General features: G+C 40.3%; 1 protein-coding gene across 1 annotated transcript in view; it reads right to left on the bottom strand.

The window, feature by feature from the left end:
- The window catches only part of NEB (nebulin), a 208494-nt gene that overhangs the window by 50601 nt on the left and 135843 nt on the right, over positions 1-22050 (bottom strand). Inside the window, exons 88-105 of the mRNA XM_077767832.1 lie at positions 21599-21706; positions 21390-21503; positions 20793-20990; positions 20304-20408; positions 19501-19605; positions 19299-19403; positions 16503-16610; positions 14274-14387; positions 13771-13968; positions 13351-13455; positions 12130-12234; positions 10691-10798; positions 9251-9358; positions 7966-8073; positions 7316-7420; positions 7110-7214; positions 6375-6473; positions 5919-6029 (exon numbers count right to left, since the gene is read on the bottom strand). Of these exons, the coding sequence (XP_077623958.1) occupies positions 5919-6029; positions 6375-6473; positions 7110-7214; positions 7316-7420; positions 7966-8073; positions 9251-9358; positions 10691-10798; positions 12130-12234; positions 13351-13455; positions 13771-13968; positions 14274-14387; positions 16503-16610; positions 19299-19403; positions 19501-19605; positions 20304-20408; positions 20793-20990; positions 21390-21503; positions 21599-21706 (2109 nt within the window). The remainder of the gene's footprint in view (positions 1-5918; positions 6030-6374; positions 6474-7109; positions 7215-7315; positions 7421-7965; positions 8074-9250; positions 9359-10690; positions 10799-12129; positions 12235-13350; positions 13456-13770; positions 13969-14273; positions 14388-16502; positions 16611-19298; positions 19404-19500; positions 19606-20303; positions 20409-20792; positions 20991-21389; positions 21504-21598; positions 21707-22050) is intronic.

The raw sequence follows: 22050 nt of genomic DNA, 5'->3' as shown, positions 1-22050 counted from the left end.
AATTATATCCTTCCCCTCTACACCTCCAACCTTCCTGTTCCTCGAGCCCTCCCCTTCATCTGCTAACAAATTCTAGTTCCTCCCTTCACTAAGCCTTTTCCAATCTGTACTGACGACCTTGTTTCTGCTTCTCACAGCCGAGCCTACTATGTATTTCTTCTTTTTCTCTCTTTTGATTAATTTCTCAGGGAAACAGTTTGGCTTGCACCCAACCACACCAATGAAGTCATTCTTATTAGGATGACCAAAAACTACAACTGCCAAATACAGAAACAATTCTCTGTAGCAACTAAAACTGTTCAGCAGTTTCTTTCCTGAAAGTGTTCTTCTCTACCTCCCATTCCAGCATTCTGAGTGGCCTCCCATCTTTCTAGGCACTCCTTGGCTTCCTTCTATGGTGCTGCCCTAGCTGCCACTAGCTGGAGTCAGGGTTGGCCTCTTTCACCCTACACATCTCCTTGTGTAACCTCATTTGTACCTATGACCTCAATCATCAATTTGAGACTGAGGATTTCCAAATCTATACATCTAGGGTTTCTCCTGAGCCAGAACCAAATTTTCAACAATGTCCTGAACTTACCATGTTCCATGTATCTTTCTTTATATTACCATCTCCATCCCAAATCTGCTTCTTCATCTATTTTCTCTACTTTGGGAAATGGTTCCTTGATCTCTTAGTCACGTAGGCCAGAAGGTTGGGAAGTCATCTTAGACTTCTCCCTTATTCTCAGAATAAAGAGTCATGAATCCTGGGCTCCTAACTTTGTGATGGTCTTTGAGTCTGATCCAATTTCTCCTTTCTCACAGCCACTGCCCTAGTTCAGTCTCCTTTATCATTTCTTCTCTACACATCTTCAAGAGCCTCCTAAAACACCTTCTTAGGTCCTCCACTGGACCACTCCATATGGCTCATTCATCTTTCACAAATCTGAGAAGATTTTATTAATGCTCATAAATAATTCTTCAATGATTTTTCAGAAGTCCAATATTAAGAGAGTTCCCTGGAGTCTTCATGAGCTGGCTTCTATCCTATGTTTCCAGTCTCTTTTCCTCACATTCTTCCACACTATTTGAAACTATTTCCAACTTCAAGAACTCATGATGGCCATTTCCATATACTGCCTTTTCTGCTTAGAATGTTCTTTCCCCTCTCATCTGCCTGAAAAGCTCCTAGAGTACATACTGTCTTGATTATCCCTATAGGATACCATTTATCATATTGATGTTTGTTTCTTTTCACACATTATGAGCCTATGGAATGCAGGGGCTCAGCTCTATCATTCTTTTATCACCTTGTGCTTGGATGAAAGATCTGAAAGATAGTAGTCCTCTGATAAATGTTGAGAGAATTTACTATAATAAGGCAAACTAGGAAGTAAATCTGGGACTAAAATTCCCATGTCAATTCCATAATTTTCTTTTTGCTATATTTCCCCTATACTTGGTATGTATTGTTCATACTTCTTGGGACAACATCTCTGCTTCCTAGTACTACAATAAAAGTCAAGAATCTATACAACTCAAAGACCATTCAAAAGTCAAGAACTGGAACTTCCTTTTGCCACCAAACTTTTTACTCATTGTTTTTGAAACTTTCCTGATCCTAAAAAATCCCAAAGTCCTGGGGTGCCTGGGTGGGTCAGTTGGTTAAGTGTCCAACTTCGGGTCAGGTCATGATCTCATGGTTCATGGGTTTGAGCCCTGCGTTGGGCTCTGTGCTGACAGCTAGCTTAGAGCCTGGAGCCTGCTTCAGATCCTGTGCCTCCCTCTCTCTGGCCCTCCTCTTCTCACACTGTCTCTCTCTCTCTCTCTCTCAGAAATAAATAAAACATTAAAATTTTTTTTTTAAATACCAAAGTCCTTCTTAAAACAGATTTATAGGTTCTACCAAAGACTTTCCAAATCCAGAATACTGGCTTGGATCAGTATTTTCTTAAAAATTCAGTTTATTTAAACTAAATTTCTCTCACTCACTTCTCCCCACCTATGGTGACTACTGTGTGTGTGTGTGTGTGTGTGTGTGTGTGTGTGTGTGTGTGTATTAGATTCCACATATAAGAAAGGTCATATGGTATTTGTTTTTCTCTATCTGACTTATTTCACTTAGCATAATGCCCTTGAGGTCCATTCAAGTTGTTGCAAATGACAAGATTTCATTCATTCCACTATTTGTGGCTACCACTTTCAGGACACCTCTTGGTCACTTTGCTCTGAAGGTCAGGGGAACTTGTGTTTCTGGTCTCGTGGGACTGTTATAAGCAGGGTCACCCACTCATAGCCCTTTTGGGAGTCCAATTTTTGCACCTGCAGCCAGGAGACACCTCTATACAATCTAGGTCTAGTGGCTGGTAGGACCTACTCTTGTGCATCCCACAGGACAGTAATCAGTAGAGAAAGAGTTCTTAAACAGCTACCATCCTCAGGCACAGCAAAAGAAAACAGACCCAGGAGCTCAGTCTTTTTGCAAAGACTTGTTAGCTAATCATCAAGACTATAGCTTGAGGGGCAGGCTTCTAACTAAAAATGTATCTTGGGGCTGACTACAATCCTTTTGAGAGATCTTAGAGGGCATGTACTATCTATCACCCTCCACTGTGCTTCAGAGCACCAGCATCTCCTGGAGGGAAACTTTTTATACATCTGGTGCCTGGTTTTTGCAGCTGCCAACCAAGGGACACCCTTTGATTGCCTAGCACTAGTAGCCTAGGGGGCTTGTATTCCTGGGTCCCACAGGACTATGACAATTGGAAAGACAGTTCTTGGTAAGCTACCACCCCAAAGGCACTCCACAGACTGAGACATACTCCCAGTCTTTCTATGAAGGAGGCCTCTTTGCTTATCCTGAATCCTTGGCTTGAGGGATTAGCCTTAGGTTTGACACACATTTAGTAGAGCTGCTAATAACAAGGAACATAGGTTGTGGATGCCATCTTGGTTCTCTACCTTTGCCTTGATCCAGCTTATTGGTTTCATCTAGAAAAATATGTATATACTTGTCTGGAGTCCCAATTTCTATGACTACCAGCCAGGGAACAACTCTAGATTGTCTGGCTCTGGTGGCCAACAGGATTTATGCTTGTAGTCTCTTGGGATTGTATATATTTGCAAACATTTAAAAGCTGACGCCAGGGGGTCTGGCTTCCAGTCAGCCTGAATATAAATGCTAAGATCTTTCCCTTTGGGACACTGGGTGGCCTCAGTACATCCTCAACTACTGGGAGCTATTGAAAATACAATCGGCTACTTGCACAAGCATGAAGATTTGAGAGATAGCCAAGAAATGAAACAAGACTGAACAACAAGTTTCACCTCTAGCATGGAAGCCACTCCTTAAAGAGTGGGAAAGGTGGCTGCTTCATTTATTGTATAGAAATTAACACAGAGAATTGAACAAAATGAAGAAATTGAGAAATATGCTTCAAATGAAAGAGCAAAACTAAAAACAAAATGGAAATAATTTACCTGACAAAAAGTTTAAATTAACAGCCATAAAGATGCTCACCAAATTGGAAAGAATAATGAATGAACACAGTGAGAATGTCAACAAAAAGATGGAAAATATAAGAAAGTATCAAACAGAAGTCACAGAGCTGAAAAATACAATAACTGAACTGAAAAATATTCCAGAGGGGTTCGACAGCAGACTAGATAAAGCAGAAGAAAGAATATGTCAATTCACAGACAAGGCAGTGGAGTTTACCTAATCAGAGCAGCAAAAAGAGAAAAGAATGAAAAAAAAAAAAGTGAGATAGCCTTAGGGAATTGTGGGATAGCACCAAATGGACTAGCCATTGTATCATAGGGCTTCCATAAGAAGAGACAAAGGGACAGAAATCTTATTTGAAAAAATAATAGCTGACAACCTCCCTAACCTGGAGAAGAAAACAGACATCAAGATCAAGGAAACGCAGAGAGGTCCAAATTAGAAGAACCCAAAGAAATCCATACCAAGACACCTGATAATTAAAATGTCAAAAGTTAAAGATAAGCAGCAAGAGAAAAACAGCTTGTTACATATAATGGAATATCCATAAGAGTATCATATTTGTCAGCAGAAACTAAACAATAGAAAAGATCAATGAAAAAGCTGGTTCTTTGAAAAGATAAAAAAAAAAAATTGACAAACATTTAGCTAGACTCACCAAGAAAAAGAGAACTCAAAATCAGAAACGAAAGACCAGATGTTATAACTGATATCATAGAAATATAAAGCATAAAGGAGACTACTATAAATAATTTTATGCTAACAGATTGGACAATCTAGAAAAAAATGGATAAATTCCTAGAAGCATACAACCTACCAACACTGAATCATGATAAAATAGAAAATCTAAAGAGACCAATTACTAGTAAGGATATTGAATCAATAGTCAAAAACCTCCCAACTAACAAAAGTCCAAGATCAAAAGGCTTCACTGATGAATTCTACCAGACATTCAAAGAATTAATACCTATCCTTCTCAAACTCTTTAAAAAATAGAAGTGGAGCATCATTATTTTATCATGGCCCCATCATTCTTCTGGTGAGGCAAGTATGGGAGGAAATTAACCACTGCAGAACATCTGTTCTTCTCTTTCAGTGTTGATGCACAAGATGCAGAAAATCCCAATAGGAATTAGGAAAAGGAGAAATTAAAGTTTTAGATAATTCTGAATCCAAACAGCCAAGAGAAATAAAGGTATTTCAAAGATATACCAATAAGCACTTTAAGTTACCAAACTATGTTTTATTATGTGGTAACTGGAGGACAGATGTGATACATTAAAGCAAAGTTTTCCAACACTGACTGCATGTTAGAATCATTCTGGAGCAGCTAAAAGCATGCAGATGTCCAGACACAGACAATCAGAAAGTCTGGTGTGAGGCCGAGGAATTGGAGCCTACTCAAGAGTAGTTTAAAAATATTTCCCAGGTGATGCTGATACTCAAGCCAGGACAGAGAAGCACAGCTTCGCTGAGACATTCCTGGAAAAGTGCTAGTGCTGGGTGAGGTAACACAGGTAAGCTTTCAGGAAAGCAAATGCACTCAGTGTAGCATCTGTGTAACTAAAGAACTAATCACCCTCTGCCTCTAGCTCACTAGGAGCGTAGGAAGCTGCACATCCCCTCCACTGAGGGCAACATCTGGTTCGCCAGGACATCTCTAAGTCTAAGAGCATAAGTGATTCCTAATTAGCAGCCATCAGAACTATTGAAAATGGGGTCAATGAAGTGGCATGACCACTACCATGTGGCTTAGCTCGCTGAAGTCTAATGAGACCACAAAACAAACTGAAAGTTGAATGAGAATGGCCAAGTCATCTATAATAAGAAAAGCCATTTACATTTGTAGAATGCCCTGATCTTTACAAAGCACATTTAGTCACTGGCAGCAGGGCACTATGGGATACACAACGAAATAAGATAGGGTTCAGCACTCACTGAACCAAGTGTGCAGGTGAGAGCATGAGATATCTATACACAATTGGTTATAATAAATCAGAAGCCTCAGTGCCAACTGACAATGAAACAAAGCAGTAGTTTAGAATTTGTTGTGGGCAGCAGAGCAGGGAGCCATTTAAGACTTTTCGAATGGCAGTGCCATGATTAGGGTTTCTGATAGCTGGGATTAAAGAGATAGTTTTGAAATAAATTCAGTTTGGAGACTGCAACAATAGCATAAGACAGAAGGCCTTTCTAATTTATAAAACCATGTGAACTCTCAGCAGCCCTAGTCATAGGTAGTTAAGTATAGATAGCCTCATCAAAAGGGGACAAAATAAGTTAATTGAGGCAAACTGAGGTCAATTGACTTGCTTAGACATGGTGGCCACCCTGCAATTAAAGGCAGAGGGGAGATTTTTTTTTGCCTAGTGGAGTTGCTTGAAAAACAGTCACGAGAAGAAGTCACTTGCAGTGACAGGTTCAAGTTCCTTACCTCACTCAGATGTGTCTTCAGTTCCTGTACTTTTCTGTATTCTGGAGTGTCAAGCACCACTTTGTACTTGTCTCGCATCTTCCTTGCCTTATCAGTGTACAGGTAATTAGACTTAAAAAAAAAGACAATGGAAATGAAAGTTAATCAGTCATTTAAGAAACTGCATGTCATGGTCATATGACTATCTCTCAAATGGCTGGTATGTGCAACGTGAGACCTTCTATGTGTCCTGGATGTCTTCCCAGGCAGGAACAAAGACAAGTGCCATTTAACGGAGTTCATCCTACAGAGGCACATGGCATCTTAAGTGGGTCATGACTTGCTCAAGTTGGTTAATGGTAAATTTACCCTTAAAAGTAGCTGTAGGCAAAGATTCTGTCTAGGACCTTGAGGATGGTGATGAGGTATATGGAGACTGTGCAGGGGTGGCCGTGTGCCGTGAAGACGTGCACTCACCCAGAGCTTGCGCAGGTGCCTGGAGCGGACCATGTCGGGGGTGTCATACAGGAAGCAGCCCAGTCCCCTGAGGATCTGCAAGTCCTCTTTATATTTAATCTGTGTCACAGAAACAGAAATATAGCTGCCTGTGAGTAAATGTAAACCAGGAACAAAGGTGATAGAGTAGTGACACTTTTATATTGATAGGTCTTTCAGTTTGGTTGAACACATCCACCCTGTATTCTTAGTTTGCTTGTACCCAAGTGAATCACAGGTTTTAAAATTTAATCTCTAATCCTGACCTGAGGAGAGAGCAGAGTATTATGCTATTATTATATTGATGGGAGAAAAGCATAGACTGAATGGAGTGGCCTTTTAGGAGAAGGAAACATTAGAGGAGAAAAAGAATGGTAGAAGAAAGTTGCTAAAAAGGGTGAGAGTGGGGATGAGCAGGAGAAAGGTAATATAAACAGGACCTAGGACCTAGGTCATGTAGAGTGAGGAGCTGGTAACGGTTCAGTGTTGAATGCAGAATGGTGGTCAGCAATCTTTGTCACTGTCACATGGTCCTCTTACTACTGTTTGCATAGCTGGAGAAAAGCACGGTCCTACTTCCATACAATTTCACCTCCACGTTGTACACTCATTTTAGAAGTATTCAGTGCAGAAGGCTGTTCAAGGACCAGTGGTTGGCTTAAATGCAGACAGTCTCTTGGTAAGAGCCTGTCAGAAAGGTCCCCAGGAGATGCTTACATCACTGGTGATGTCTCCCACGTAGCGGCAATGGATCACTTGGGGTGTGTATGGCAGGGAGATCATGTGGCCTTGCATCCTGAAGAAGTCTGACTTGTAGATAAGCTAAAGAAAAAAATACCCAGAAAGACACATATCAGAGACCAAATGGTTGACATTCCTCCCTGGGTTCCACAGCCTTTCCTCTCTCCTAGGAAAATACCCACCTCACTAACAGCCTCTTGTGTCTTCTTGACTTGGCGGATCTCAGGTGTGTCAGGAGTTGTATGAATCTTGTCTTTCAGTTTATGGTATAAATGTCGATACAATCTCTGCATTGGAGGAAAAACCATCCCAGTTATTTAGTGTAAGAAGATGAGGGAATCTATTAACTAATCAACAATCAATTATTTTACATAAAGAGCCATGAGGGGGTAAGTAAGGATACAAAAAGTGATGGAGATTAGGAAAAAAAGAGAAAATGGTATTTATTTTATTTAGGTGAAGAATTTTGAGCACCAAGTCTGCCACATTCTATCAGATGATTGGATAGGAACAGATACACAAATCAATCATTTATGTAGAAAACCAGGGTCATGAGTCAGACTCAAATGCACATTTATTAAAGTTTTTCATATATAAAAGTCAAAAATGGAATTAATTTGCATTATAATCTATGAATTGGATCTCTACAATGGCATTACCAAACATATAAAATTGTTGCCAATGGACACCAGTATCAAAATGGTAACTGAAAGGATCCTCTTACTCCTTGCTGATGGGTAAATTTCTGGCTAAAATGCATTCTCTTAATGCATTTCAAACAAAGCCACTTTGAAACTCAGTCTTTTCCCCACAGAATCCGCATTCACAGTACCTCACTGGTAACATTGTTGACCCTCCGGACATGGACAAATGGAACGTCGTTAGGGCCAAGTGTATATCCATTTGCCTTGATGTGTTCATAAACTTCTTTGTACTTGAACTGCAAAAGCAAAGTCAGAATGAGCTCACAGATAGGTAAGCCAAGAGTAACTTTATACTTCTCAAATAGCAAAGAGCTGTCACTTTCATTTAAAGTTACTCTCTAAGCATTAAGTATAAGGAAAAGTCATTGACAAAATTTCAATAGTAATTTGGATCTTGAAAATTATTTTGTTTGCTAATAAAGCCAGGTCCAGAAAGGAATAAAATCCAGTGCTGCCTAGATAAGTCTGTTTATTGGCAGATATGAAAAATACAAGAAAAACCCTCTACTTTTAGCCCTAGTACAGCTAGGAAATTAGAAAATGCAAAGAAGACATAAGAGACTACTTTTAAGACTGATGAATGGCTTTATAGCCTGATTTAAAAAATGACATGTTAGATGATTCAGTCTGTGACTCTGCTTTGGAAACCATATTTTGGGGCCCCTGGCTATTGGACTCTGCCTGACCAGCAGATTTGATTCCCAGGACTCTAAAGGGCGACATGGAAGAGACAGCTTATTCTTCAACTGATAGCTGGTTTGTGTGTATGGTCTGTGGACCAGAGTGACAGACATAGCTAGATTTTGCCATAGGGTAAGTGCATCACATTCCAATGTGGAACTTTTTAAATCCAGGGAAGGTTAGTGTCAGTGACATCTGGGCAAGCTACAAGTGGTGAGAGCCTATTTACCCCTCTGAGCTTTCTTTTAAGTGAGCACAGAAGGTAAGCAGTGAGGCAAGTATCAGAACCAGCAACTAGGCAAGGGTCCTTTCTTTTTCAAAGGAATACGCAGTGATGTTGTATCTTGAAGGTAATGCTATTGCCAGACATCACCGGTACATGTATGAAGTTCCATTTCCGGTATTGGCTTGGAATGGTTCAGGACTCTTCTGCGCTAAAGCCAACAGAAGTAGAGGCATCCTGACAGCCATAAACCATGAGCCAAAGTAACTGAATCATGCAGATGCAACCCCACAAAAGCCCTATGCTAACCCACGGGGTTACAGACTGCTAAAGCAGGAGCAAGCCAATTCCATAGCACCCCTAGAAAACACACTGTCTCCCCTTCTCTAGTCCCATCATTATATCACACTGAACCTTCAGAGTGTGACTGGGGACATTAGGTAGGCTATTAATAAATATTAGTGCCCCCCTCCCACTTCAGACTCCATCTTAATGAGGAGACCACTCACATAACTGCTCATGTATCGGGTATCCTTGATGTGTTTGAAGTGAGTGGTGTCCACTGGAAGCCTGTATCCGGTAGGCAGGGAGCGCCGGCCAGCTCCACGGTACAGACTCTGTGGAATGAGGAAGAGTAGGTAAATGACATCTACATCAAATAACTGATCTAATTTAAACAAGTTACATGCAGCTCACGTTAGGTTTTCAACTAGATACTTAAGGTTCTTTTGATCACCAAACTGATTTCAGGAAGAAATTAAGTCTGTTCTAAGAGTCAGGCAATGAATTAGGTTACTCTAAACTCTTGCTTTAGAAAAGAAGAGTGTTGAGTGAAGGGGCTTATAGAAAATAATTCTTCTGTTTTTGAACTCATGCCCCAAGAGTTGCATTGTATCCAGCAAGAAAATGGGAAAGTCGAGAAAACAGGCAGTCAGTGCCGCCTCTGTCATTAACCCTCCCCTTAGATGCTATTCATATCACCCCCAATCCCTGAGACAGTCATAATCATAAGACACATCTTTAGAATCCTATACCCCACATAATCATGGTGTTTTGATGTTAGGCTGTGAAGAGGTCAAGATACTCCTATTCCTAGCAGAAAAAGGAAAGGAGTTTCTGACTGTCACCTTTTAAATAGTCTGTCTTGGGGCACCCGGGTGGCTCAGTCACTTGAGCATCCTACTCTTGATTTTGGCCTGGGTCATGATCCTAGGGTTGTGTGATTGAGCCCCACATCAGGCTCCACTCTGAGTGTGGAGCTTGCTTGAGATTCTCTTTCTCTCTCCTTCTGCCCCTCTAACCCTCTACTCTGCATGTGCTCGCTTGCTCTCTCTTTCTCTCTCAATAAAAAAAAACTATAAACAAATAAACAAACAAATAAGTGTCTTTAAAGGGAGCTACAGGAGTAGGAATAGTACTTGAAATATTAAAAACTAAATTACTTTTAACATTAAATACAGGAGAGTAACATTAAAGGGTGAGAACAAAGTAGCATCACCAGGAAACTCAGAATAGGGATGTTAAATATGTGAAGGGAATCCAATTTCTTTCTCTTCTGAATTCCAACAGTAATTTCTAGCTCTAGCTCTTCTTATGTGAAGTCTTTTATGATTATGTGCCTTGTCTTCATCATCTTGGTTTTAAGTCTTTTGAGGCAGAGATGGTAAGTTGGCTTTCTTCATTGTATCTTGTAAATATCGCTCCAAAAAGTGCCCATTGCTTGCTTGATATAAGCCTTGCCAGCCAAGAGAAAGACATACTATGTACTATTTTGGTTTTCTCTTTGTTTTGTTTTTTAACTCATGTGAATGGAACACCATTTATAATTGACAAGGCCAGGCTGATATACATGCCCAAGCCCAGGTGGCTTCTACAGAGGCCAGTGGCCTGGCTCTTTAGGCTGCATGGTAGACTTCTGCTGGGCCCTGTATTGGGTTCTAACTGCTCACCTCACTCTGGAGCTTGTGTGCATGAAGGGCCCGATCCAGATCCACAGTTTTCGTAGTTGGAGCCACTTTGCCTCTGACACTGTGCACATAGTCATGGTGGTAAACAGCCTGTGTGCAGAGAGGAGAGGGGTCAGTTGATTCAGACTGCAGCAGCATTGCTGGAAAGAATGGAATGGAAACCCAAGTCTCCCTTAAAAAATGAAAAAGGTAGCCTGCTTCCCTTTGCCTAGAGGACTGTATCCTAGCCTATCTTCCCCTCTAGCAACCCTCAGTTTGTTATCTGTATTTAAGACTCTTTTATGGCTTGCCTCTCTCTGTTTTTATCTTATTTTTGCTTCCCTTCCCCTATGTTCTTCTGTTTTGTTTCTTAAATCCCACATGAGTGAAATCATTTAATATTTATCTTTCTCTGTCATATTTTGTTTAGAATACATTCTAGTGCCATCTACAGTGTTGCAAATGGCAAGATATCAGTGTTTTTGATCATTGAGTCATATTCCATTGTATATATATATACCACATATTCTTTATCCATTCATTAGTTGATAAACACTTGGGCTCGTTCCAAAATTTGGCTATGGTTAATAGCACTGCTATTAACATTGGGGTGCATGTGCTCCTTCGAATCAGCGCTCCTGTATCCTTTGGATAAATACCTAGTAGTGCAATTGCTGGCTCGTAGGGTAGCTCTATTTTTAATTTTTTGAGGAACTTCCATACTGTTTTCCAAAGTGGCTGCACCAGTTTGCATTCCCACCAGCAGTGCAGAAGTGTTCCCCTTTCTCCACATCCTTGCCAACATCTGTTGTTGCCTGAGGTGTCAATTTTAGCCATTCTGACAGGTGTGAGGTAGTCAAAAGAATAGGTTTTAACATTCTGATTCACTGGTGGGATTTAACACTTACTTATTAACCTGCAGAATTAGTTAAAAATTAAAAAAAGAGCAGCCTGCTCTGTGTCCACCATAATAGATACAACGTATGCAGTGTACACATAAGAAGGCCGAGGCTCAGAGGGATCAGGGCTTTTCCCAAGCCTGGTGGAGGATGTGTGGGAGCAACTGTCCATACCTCTGACTTCAGAGTTTGCTCCCTCCTCACTCTGGTGTCGTTAGCTCTAACTTATCAGAAGGCTTACACGGAGAGACAGAGCTGTTGCTCTTGAAACAAGGATACAAAAAGCAATTTGGGACACCCTAACACACCAAGTATTTAGTAGATTTAGATCCCTTACAACTGCCCCCTGGGAACTGATTGAACACATCCGGTTTTAGAGAACAAGAGCAGAACTGTAGGTACTTTCTAAGGCACTAACTCTGATCTCCCAGTTAGAAAAGGCCACTTTTTTTCTTTTCTTTCTTTCTTTCTTTTTTTTTTTTTGCCACTTCTGCTTGAGTAGCCCATCTTTATTACTGCCCACACTACTTCCCATGCACCTACATCACTTAGTTGTTTCCCACTTTTGACAGCCTGCACATAGACTGGAGTGTCAGTGACCAACTTGTAGTCATTTCTCGTCTTCTTCACGTGAGCTTTGTACTTGATCTGCCAAGAGGAAGAAAATAAGCCTCTGTTAGACCATTCATTGTATTAGAAATTGCTGGTTTTCACAGAGGGTTTGATTCCTTTTAATTCTTTTTTTAAGTTTATTTTTTATTAAAATTTTTTTAATGTTTTATTCCTTTCTGAGAGAGAGAGAGTAAGAGAGAGAGAGAGACAGCATGAGCAGGGGAGGGTCAGAGAGAGAGGGAGACACAGAATCTGAAACAGACTCCAGGCTCTGACCTGGCTGTCAGCACAGAGCCCGACGCGGGGCCCGAGCCCACGAACAGTGAATTCAGGATCTGAGCTGAAGTCGGATGCTCAACCGACTGAGCCACCCAGGCGCCCTAAGTTTATTTATTTTGAGAGAGAGAGAGAGAGAGAGAGAGAGAGAGAGAGAGAGAGCACAAGTTGGAGAGGAGCAGTGAGAGAGGAGAGAGAGAAAGAATCCTGAGGAGGCTCCACACTGTCAATGCAAAGCCTGATGTGGGGCTCAAACTCACAAACCACAAGATCATGACCTGAGTGGAAGTCGGACATTTAAATGACTGAGTCACCCAGGCTCCCCAATGTTTACTTTCATTAGCACTTATTCAACTGACCAGGATGCATTTGAGTTTTATGACAATCTGTGTAATCGATGCTTATAGTCCCATGGCGCTTCCAGAGCCTTCTGCAGGCTTGACAACTACTCTTCTAGGAACATTTAAGCTTTTTTACTGAAATCTTGATTACAGTGTTCATTTGCCTAGCAAATCCTCTTTTTTATAAATAGATCCTGTCTATGGCACCACAAACTCCTAACAAATGAGATTTTCCTAATATGAGAATCATGTGCTCAATATCTGAAATAGTCCAAATGTAGAGAGAAGAGCCAGGGCTCCCTTCTCCACAAGAGGACAGTGGGACAACTTGACTGTATTGCTTCCTCGGAAAGCCACATGCATTACTGTGCAATAGCCATTCTCTGCTCCTTAGCATCTTTCTCCAGCTCAGCCATCCTCCACTTATGACATACTTGGTCTGAGACAACGTCCATAACTCTCCCTCTGACTTACACTATGCAGAAAAGGAAACATATTTAAAAAACAAACAAACAAACAAAAAAGGCAAACTCACATCGTTACGTAGATCATAAGCATGTTTGGCATGAAGAATTTCAGGAGTGTCCCAGACGTAGCAACCAATGCCTTTTAGCCAGTTGAGGTCATCTTTGTATACAATCTAAAAGATTACAGCAGATACAGGGAATCAGATTTAAAAAACAAAACAAAACTGATCGTAATTTTAACAGGAAAGACATGGACACCCTCTGGACCCAGGATGACTTTATGGAATGAAAATCAAAAGGCATTATGCTGTGAGGCTGAGGGTGCCATGGAAGCACCAACACACAGATCCCTGCTTCAGGGACAGACCCAGGGGTATGCAGGAAAGCAATAGTGGAAGACGACTGAGGGCAAGTGATAAGTGAGTCTGCTTTTCCTCGGGATGGGATGTGGAGCCAGGGAGGGGGACCTTCCTAAGCAATGGGCTTACGTCGCTGATCTGATCTGTGACTTTCCTGACGTGGCTGTTGACTTGCAAGTCAGGGTGGCAAATCCATTCATGGAGGTGTAGGCGGTAATCAATCTCACTGACTTTCTTCTGAGAGTCCTTAGCAGTAACCATCTCCACCATGTCAGGCACGATGTGGATTTTCATCTTGTTCTTTTCATAAACTGATCTGTATAGACGCTGTGAAGATAAAATAACATGCCAATTATACAGGACATTGTGCAAGGTATCATGGCAACACATGCCTTTCTTACACACTAGAGAAGTCAGGGTAGCCAACTTACAACAATCAGGTGGGACCTGAAATTTTTTGACACTTCCTATAGATTCATTGTGGCGGGGGGAAGCAACATGTGCTGAAGTAACACTTCCTTTCTTCACATAGGCACAGTAACTGCCACGTGCATCAATAGAAAATGTTGATTTATGACAGATGGCTGTATTACTTGGCTTTGATTTGAAGGAAGGTCCATGGGATTACTTACATCGATGTTAAACTTGCCGACTCTGAGACACCGTGCTGTGTTTGGATCATCTTCGACGCTTCTCGGTAAAGTATAAAGAGCTTTGAACTTTTCATATTCTTCTCGATATTTGATCTATCGAGAGAAAGTACAAAGGGAGAAAAAGTTTTGGAGAGTAATGGATCTATATTGTTAAGGAGTATGGGACATAATAAGAAGGGCCCAACTCTGAGATCCAGCCAACATGGGGTCACCACTTTTCTGGGCTTGTCTCCTCATCTTTGCATAGAGGTGGATGTACAGCACTGGTGCCTGGCACAGGGTGACCCTGAGAATTACATCAAACCATACCTGACGGTACTTTGTAAACTATACAGAGCTATAAAATTTTAGTTACTGTTTAAAAAAAAATTTTTTTTAATTTTTATTTTTGAGAGAGAGAGAGAGAGAGAAAGAGCAGGGGAGGGGCAGAGAAGAGACAAAGAACCCATAGCAGGCTCCAGGCTCTGGGCTGTCAGCACAGAGCCCGATGTAGGGCTCAAACTCATGAACTGGGAGATCATGACCTGACCTGAAGTCAGACACTTAACCCACTGGGCCACCCAGGCACCCCTAGTTACTGTTTTAAAAATGCCCATAATGGGGTGCCTGGGTGGCTTAGTCAGTTAAGTGCCGACTCTTGATTTTAGCTCAGGCCATGAGCTCATGGGTTGTGCGTTCGAGCCCCGTGTTGGGATCTGCACTGATCGCACAGAGACTCCTTGGGATTCTCTCTCTTTGCCCCTCCCCTGCTCACATGCATGCACGTGCACGTGCTCTCCCCTCTCTCTCAAAATGAATATTACAAAAATAAAATAAAAAATAGAAAGGTCTATACAATACCAGTACTTCTGCTACTATTAACTCATTTTAAAGATTATGTAATTTTTAAATAATCTCTTTCATGATGACTTTGCTTTTCTTAACCATGAATGAAAAATGAAAAATGTGCTCAGTTCTTTGTTTTTAGTAACTGATGATGCTTAAGAGACAGTGCTTGAATTTCAGCTTTTATAAGGTTTTCAAAAATACACTGTAACCAATTTCTATGAGAAAACTAACTTTTAATTCTTGAGACATATACTGCTACAAATTAATGCTCCATGATTACATGAACTAGGAGGTAAGCCCCTCACAGAAATGAAGGTCCAATCTCTCAGCACATAATAAAATAATACTTCTCTCATAACTCAGAGGCCCACGACTTGGTAAAAACAAAACAAAAGGAAGATGGGACTATGTGTAAGAATTGCAGCAAATCCATTTGCTGAAACCAACCAAAATTCCCAACAGAATTTTCCAGAACATTAGTTCACATGCTCCATACAGCTAAGCCACTTCTCAGTTATTAAAAAGACAGTATTCAAAGGCACTTTTTAAAAAAACTGGTGAAATCTTTCTTCTTAATGGATTCATTTCTCTGTGTCCCATCTTATTCCAAAAACAAGTTGCTGAAAATCTTGCTTCTATAACTTTTTTCTTGACTTAAAGGAGCAAATCTCTGCTGAGCTTTTCAATTATATCTACAAAACCTCTCTTCCCAAAATAAGTTTGTTCCTTTGGGCTAGTCTGGGTCTGGGCAAAATCACATATATTCGTCTTTCCTTCAGGTAAAAATTAAATTCCATATATTATCTAACAAAGTCTTTTCCTAAATACACATCTCTAGGCCCATGAGAAGGTAGTGAAATCAACTTACTGGGTCATTACCACTAAAATGAATAGAACAGAATCAAAATGATCAGAGAGTATTGCTTTTAGTGTAGCAGTATGCTCTCTTCTATAAAATACTTATGTCAGAAGGAACTCATGTAAAATTCAGATTTGTGTGTGTGTGTGTGTGTGTGTGTGTGTGTTTGTGTGTGTGTGTTGGCTTGCAACATCAAATAAATTTCTCACTGTGGGTCATAGTCCAAGAAAAAAGGTTTGAGAAATACTGATCTGAAATAATATATAAAATGTTCACAATTAAAAGGCAAAAGTCTCTAGAAGAGGTTTACTTAAGTTTTAAGAACATTTTAGGCAGAAAGGGTTAAAGGTCATAAGACCTAATATCTAAATAGCTCATGTAATTTAGGACCTTCTTTTACAATATACATAACATGTAACACAATCCATATGACATATGAATCAACCAGAACAATTCCAGGAGCAGAGAGCTAGGGAAGGCAGATGGTGGGTGGGAGTCTATCACATTTGTACTGGACTTACATTGCTGGCCAGATGCTTCTGGTTCTTGGCATGTGTCAGGGACAAAGTGTTGGTAGGCAGGATATAGCTGGTGGCTTTCACTCTATCCCAGGCCTCCTTGTATAGGCTCTGTAGGGGTTAAAAACCATCTTGTGAATACAGACAAATGCATTCTTGTTGGCTCTCAAGGAGGGGATCTTCCTGTATCTGTCTGTCTCAGACACTCCTTAACAGCCCCTATGTCTTCATACTCAGTAGGATCTGAGTTCCCCTACGTGAATGAGGGGTTTACTGTCATGACTATAATTTCACAGTCCATTATTTTGTTCACGACCATAGTACTTATCACAGTTTGCCAGTTATCATGGGGTGATAAAGAACTTTTCTATATCTTGACTGCAGTGGTGAATATGTGACTATGCATTTGTAAAGCCACAGTATCATACATCACACAGAATAAAATTTACTGTACATAAATTAAAACAATTTCTGATGCCATATTCATTCCCCATAGGTCTAGGAATTCCTGGAGGATGAAAATCATTCACTTAAAATTCATTTATCCATTCCTACCTTTTTGTAGCTAGTGAGAGCTCAAAAAGTATTTCCACTCCTAGGTATTTACTTAAGAGAAATGAAAACTTACCTATAGACAAAAACCTATACACAAACGCATATAGCAGCTTTGTTCACAATTGTCAAAAACAAGAAAGAACTCAGATGTCCCTCAAGCCCGGATGGATAAACAAACTGTGGTACATACATGGAATGGAATACCACGTTGCAACAAAAATAAAATAAATACACTACTAGTTTATACAGCAATATGTGTAGTACATAAATGCATTTTGCTAAGAGAAAGAAGCCAGACCTGATAGCTACATACTTCTTAATTCCATTTACGTAATGTTCTGGAAAAGGTTTTAATTTTTTTTTCTTTTAACAAGTGCAGAAAATGACTCTGTGGATTCCAAGGGAGAGAAGAGGGGAAGCAAGAGGGAAATTTTGAGGTGACACATAAGTTTTCTGTATCTTGACTGTGGTGGCAAAGACAAGACTCCATGCATTTGCTAAAAGCCATAGTACTATATACTACAAAGAGTAAATTTACAGTATGTAAATTAAACCATAGAACCAGAAGACCATGGGGGAAGGGAAAGGGAAAAAAAAGTTACAAACAGAGAGGGAGGGAAGCAAACCATAAGAGACTCTTAAATACAGAGAACAAACTGAGGGTTGTTGGGGGTTGGGGGAGAGGGGAAAGTACGTGATGTGCATTGAGGAGGGCACTTGTTGGGATGAGCACTGGGTGTTGTATGTAAGCCAATTTGACAATAAATTATATTTTTTAAAGATATACATTTATACAAATATAAATATGGGTTTTTTTTTTTTTTAAACCCAAAGAATTCAACCAGAATGGGGGACAGGACTAAAATAGAGTCTAAACTGTAACAAATAAATCTAATTGTATTACAAATGTGTAACAAACTACACTGAAAGAAGTGAGAAAGAAAACTAATTTATTTTGGAAAATGGTATTTTGACTTGTTATTTAGTCTTCTTATAGAGACTAACATAGGTTGGGAAAATCAAAAAAGGTAGAAGGCTAGAATGAACTCTGTAGTGTTCAATTATATTGGAGGCATCAGTAGGAACTCATGTTTTAAAACACAGATCTAGTTAGGTAAGTATAGAAATAAACAGATATGCACGCATATGTGGTTTAGTATACATACATATATTTCTACGCTCGGTCCACATAGGAGTCCTAGCAACAAAGACACTCTCGGTAGCAATGAGCACACCCAGTATTTTTGAACTTAGTTTTGAAATGCCATTCTCTAATAAATAAACCAGGGCTCCTTAGAGAGGTAGGTCTGAAACGGGAAATACAAGATGAGCATGTTGTGGTGACAAAAAGTAAGGAAGTGCTCAGAAACAATGATCGAGTGCGTTGAGGTTTTATAGGAGACACCCTGAAAGAGCCGCCAGTGGTCAAAGGTGAATAATTTGAGCAAGAAAATAAATAGCAATATTAGACTATACCCTATGGAATAAAATAAATATCCATGAGTCCATACTGATACAAATAAAAGAAACAAATGGCAGGAACGAAGAGTTACTTCTTACAGAATTCCAACTAATAAGTGTGGAAAGGATGAAGGAAACAGAAAATCACCAATAGGCATATTCCATAGCAAACTGTTTCAGGCAAGATCCACCAATAGATGCTAAAATATGTGAGAGAAAGTTTAAGGAGAAACGGGATACCTGCATAGTCCCAAGTATCTCTTTGATGCTCTTTCTTAATAACAAAGGGAGAAAGAGTTAACTTTACAGGGGAAAAGCTCAGCAGACAGGAACCTAGCCAAGTTATCAAGGTCAACATCACCAGTTATTTATGTCATATACCACCTGGTATGATGCACTGAGAGAAGCATATCACTTTTGTGTTATGCTCGCCAAAAATGCACACTCTTGATCTAATCATGAGAAGTCATCATGTGAAACCAAATCTAGGGACATTCTATGAAATAACTTGCCAGTGTTCTTCAAAAATGTCACAATCAGAAAAAGACAAGGACGGATTGAGAAATGATCAGATTGGAGGAGGCTAAAGAGTCACAACAACTAAATGCAATGTAGGGACTGGCAGCTAAATGCAGCGTAGGGACTGGCAGCTAAAACAGAATTGGAAGGTTCATGAAAAACCTGGAAAAACTTTTGGGGGTAAGGTGCCTATCCCAACATTCCTTCATTGTCTCTAAAGGAGAAGAAGAGAACTCAAATACAAAGATGAGAAAAAGAACTCACACTGCTATAAAGACTCTTCAGATTCTTGGTTCTGTCATAATCCACTGTTTCTAGGACTGTCGTATATTTGTCCTTAATCTGATGATAATTTTCTTTATATTTCACCTACACACAAAAAAGATGGGTTAGTCCTTTCTGCTCTTTGAAAATATGTAAAGACAATAATGACTTGTCCTGGAAGAGAAGTAGAAGGAAGACGCACCTCACTGGCATTAATGCCACTTTGAAGAGCAGTCACGTAAAGTGGTGTATCTGTGACCAGGTTGTAATTTTGTAGATTTTCTTTACCTGCTGCCGTGTATAGTAGCTGTAAAGAAAAAAGAGTCACCAGATATGGTAAAATACAGATCTGCCATCAGCTTTCGCAGTTTGTGCCAATTTAGATGAGCCTTTATTTCTGGATTTCTACTTTAATACTAACAAAGAGGCCATCATTCTATATTCTTCCCAACTTTGCTTGGCTACCAAAACTAAGTTTGTCTTCACCAACAGTGGAGTCTGGCTCTCTCCTGGTTCTCTTCATTTTGTCTTTTCCATGCATGTACCCCAACCCTGACTACAGTCCCACAGCCTCAACCTTCCATTAGCCTGCCCTATCGGAGCCAAACCATATGCTGGGCAGTTTCCCAAATACCTACTCTTTACTTCGGAACTTATCTACCTAAGGTCAAAGCATGCATTTGCATTCTATTCTCTGCAAGTTAACCTCATCAACTTCAATACAGACGCTTGAGAATTCACCAGGAAACATCTCCCAGGTAACTTTCTGTTACCAACATCAAATGCTTAAAGCACAGGAGAGACTAAAACTGAGAAGGTCCAACAAAAGAGCAGGTCACCAGGAGAGGTTCTGTTGGGCCGGGGACCTTTGGTTTCCTTGGATCATGCGCTGTTAAGGCAGCTTTCTCCATCTGGACACAGGGATATCCTGGTTGTCACCCACTGAGAGCATCACAAAGTCCACGGATTCACAGTGAGCCAGTCCTTCCAGGAAGATTGGCTCACCTGACTCTGGAGATCATAGGCTTTCTTGGCATGGAGGATCTGAGGCGTATCCCAAACATAGCATCCAATGCCTTTCAGCCAATTCAAGTCATCCTTATACACATTCTGCAAGAAAGAAAGGATGATGAAAAGTGACAGGTACTAACTGAATTTATAATAGGGCATTTTGATTATTTCCTATCAGCCGCTGGCTGTGCTCAGTGGTCACAGGGCAGGCCTCTCAACAGCTGGAGGTCTTTAATGCCCTGACCTAAAGAACTTAGGAGGAGAGCAATAGCTAAGTTAAGTCTGGTGTAGAAACAGCTTAAATATTTAACATAGGTGTCACAGGGCTCAAAGGGGATTCTTAGCCCAAAAAGTGGTTACTCCTGCCACCATGTTTTAAAAAACAGCCACATTTATGAATACAGGGACAACTGGAGAAACGAGGGCCTAGGCCAGGTTGGGTGAAGACTGTAACTGAGTCAAGCATCAGAAAGGACATCATACATCACTCAAGATCTCTTGTGCGTTTCGGGCCCGTATAACATTGGGTTCCTCTGGAAGAGATGTCCATTGGTGGAAGTAGTGTCGGTACTCCAGGTCACTGAGGATGTACTGGCATCTTTTAGCCAGCACGTGATTCATCATATCATTGGGGATATGAACATTGGCTTTGGTGTCCTCATAATGTCTTCTGTAGTTCAACTAAAGAACAATATTTTTTAATGACAAAAAGAAGAAAGGAATTAAAATGTGAGTTATTCAGATGGATCTCTTTTAGAGTCTTTACTATATATCAGTACCTTTAGAATAAACAAAGACGAAAAATATGATACTTTAATATATTCTTTTTCAGTGTCTCGTTTTCTCCTTTTTCCAAACACAGATACTTCACTGTGTTTGGTAGTGGAGGAGGGAGGGAAAGGGAGGAAGCCTATAGCTATTAAAGGTACACAAGGCTAACTGACAGGGGTGGGGATAAATCTCAAGAATGACTTATTCCTCACTCTCCATGCCCCTCTCAACCAAAGAACAGGTTACAAACACGCAGACTAATAGTACACTTAAGGGTACAAATCCTCTGTTAAAGTGAGTTTTGCTTACCGCACTCCTCATCTTTTGGAAATCCAGACAGTGAACCACACCAGGGAACTCACTGATTTCTTTCCCAGCCAGATAGTGACCCTTCAGCTTCTCATAGGTCTCTTTGTATTTAAGCTGTGAAGTAGGTACAATATTGAGAAATCAATGGGATTTTCTAACCAGCTTCCCAATCAAGACTGAAACCTCTGAGAGGAAGAAGTACTACTGACCTCACTGTTCACGTAGTCGGCATGCTTAGCTCCAACGATGGGAATGTAGCGTTCATCCAAGGTATAGCCATAGGCCTTGGTTCCTTCCCATGCCCCTTTATACAGTATCTAGAACAAAGAAATGGGTCTCAACAAGTTTGTATTCAACTTCCTTCAGGTATTGCTAAAAAGAAAATGGTAAAATCAAGGTAAAATATTTATGTTTAAAGGCAAAGCTTAAATCTTTATTTACAGCCATTATCGTGTCTACCTAAGAGCAGGGCAGAGTCTTCTGGCTTATTGCGAATTAAAAATACAGACACTGAGGCACTTAATAACAGAGCTTAACTAAGTTCTAATAAAAGTGAAAATAAATTTTCACATAGGGAGAGAATCACCAAAAATTGTTTCCCACTGGGCATACAACATATACACTACAGGTACACAATCATCACTTAAATTAGCCGAATTAA

The sequence above is a fragment of the Crocuta crocuta genome, unplaced genomic scaffold (genome assembly GCF_008692635.1).
Source record: "Crocuta crocuta isolate KB4526 unplaced genomic scaffold, BGI_CrCroc_1.0 scaffold154, whole genome shotgun sequence".
Taxonomy (NCBI): Eukaryota; Metazoa; Chordata; class Mammalia; order Carnivora; family Hyaenidae; genus Crocuta; species Crocuta crocuta.
The sequence above is the reverse complement of the archived record's forward strand: the minus strand, read 5'-3'. Positions and strand labels throughout refer to the sequence as shown.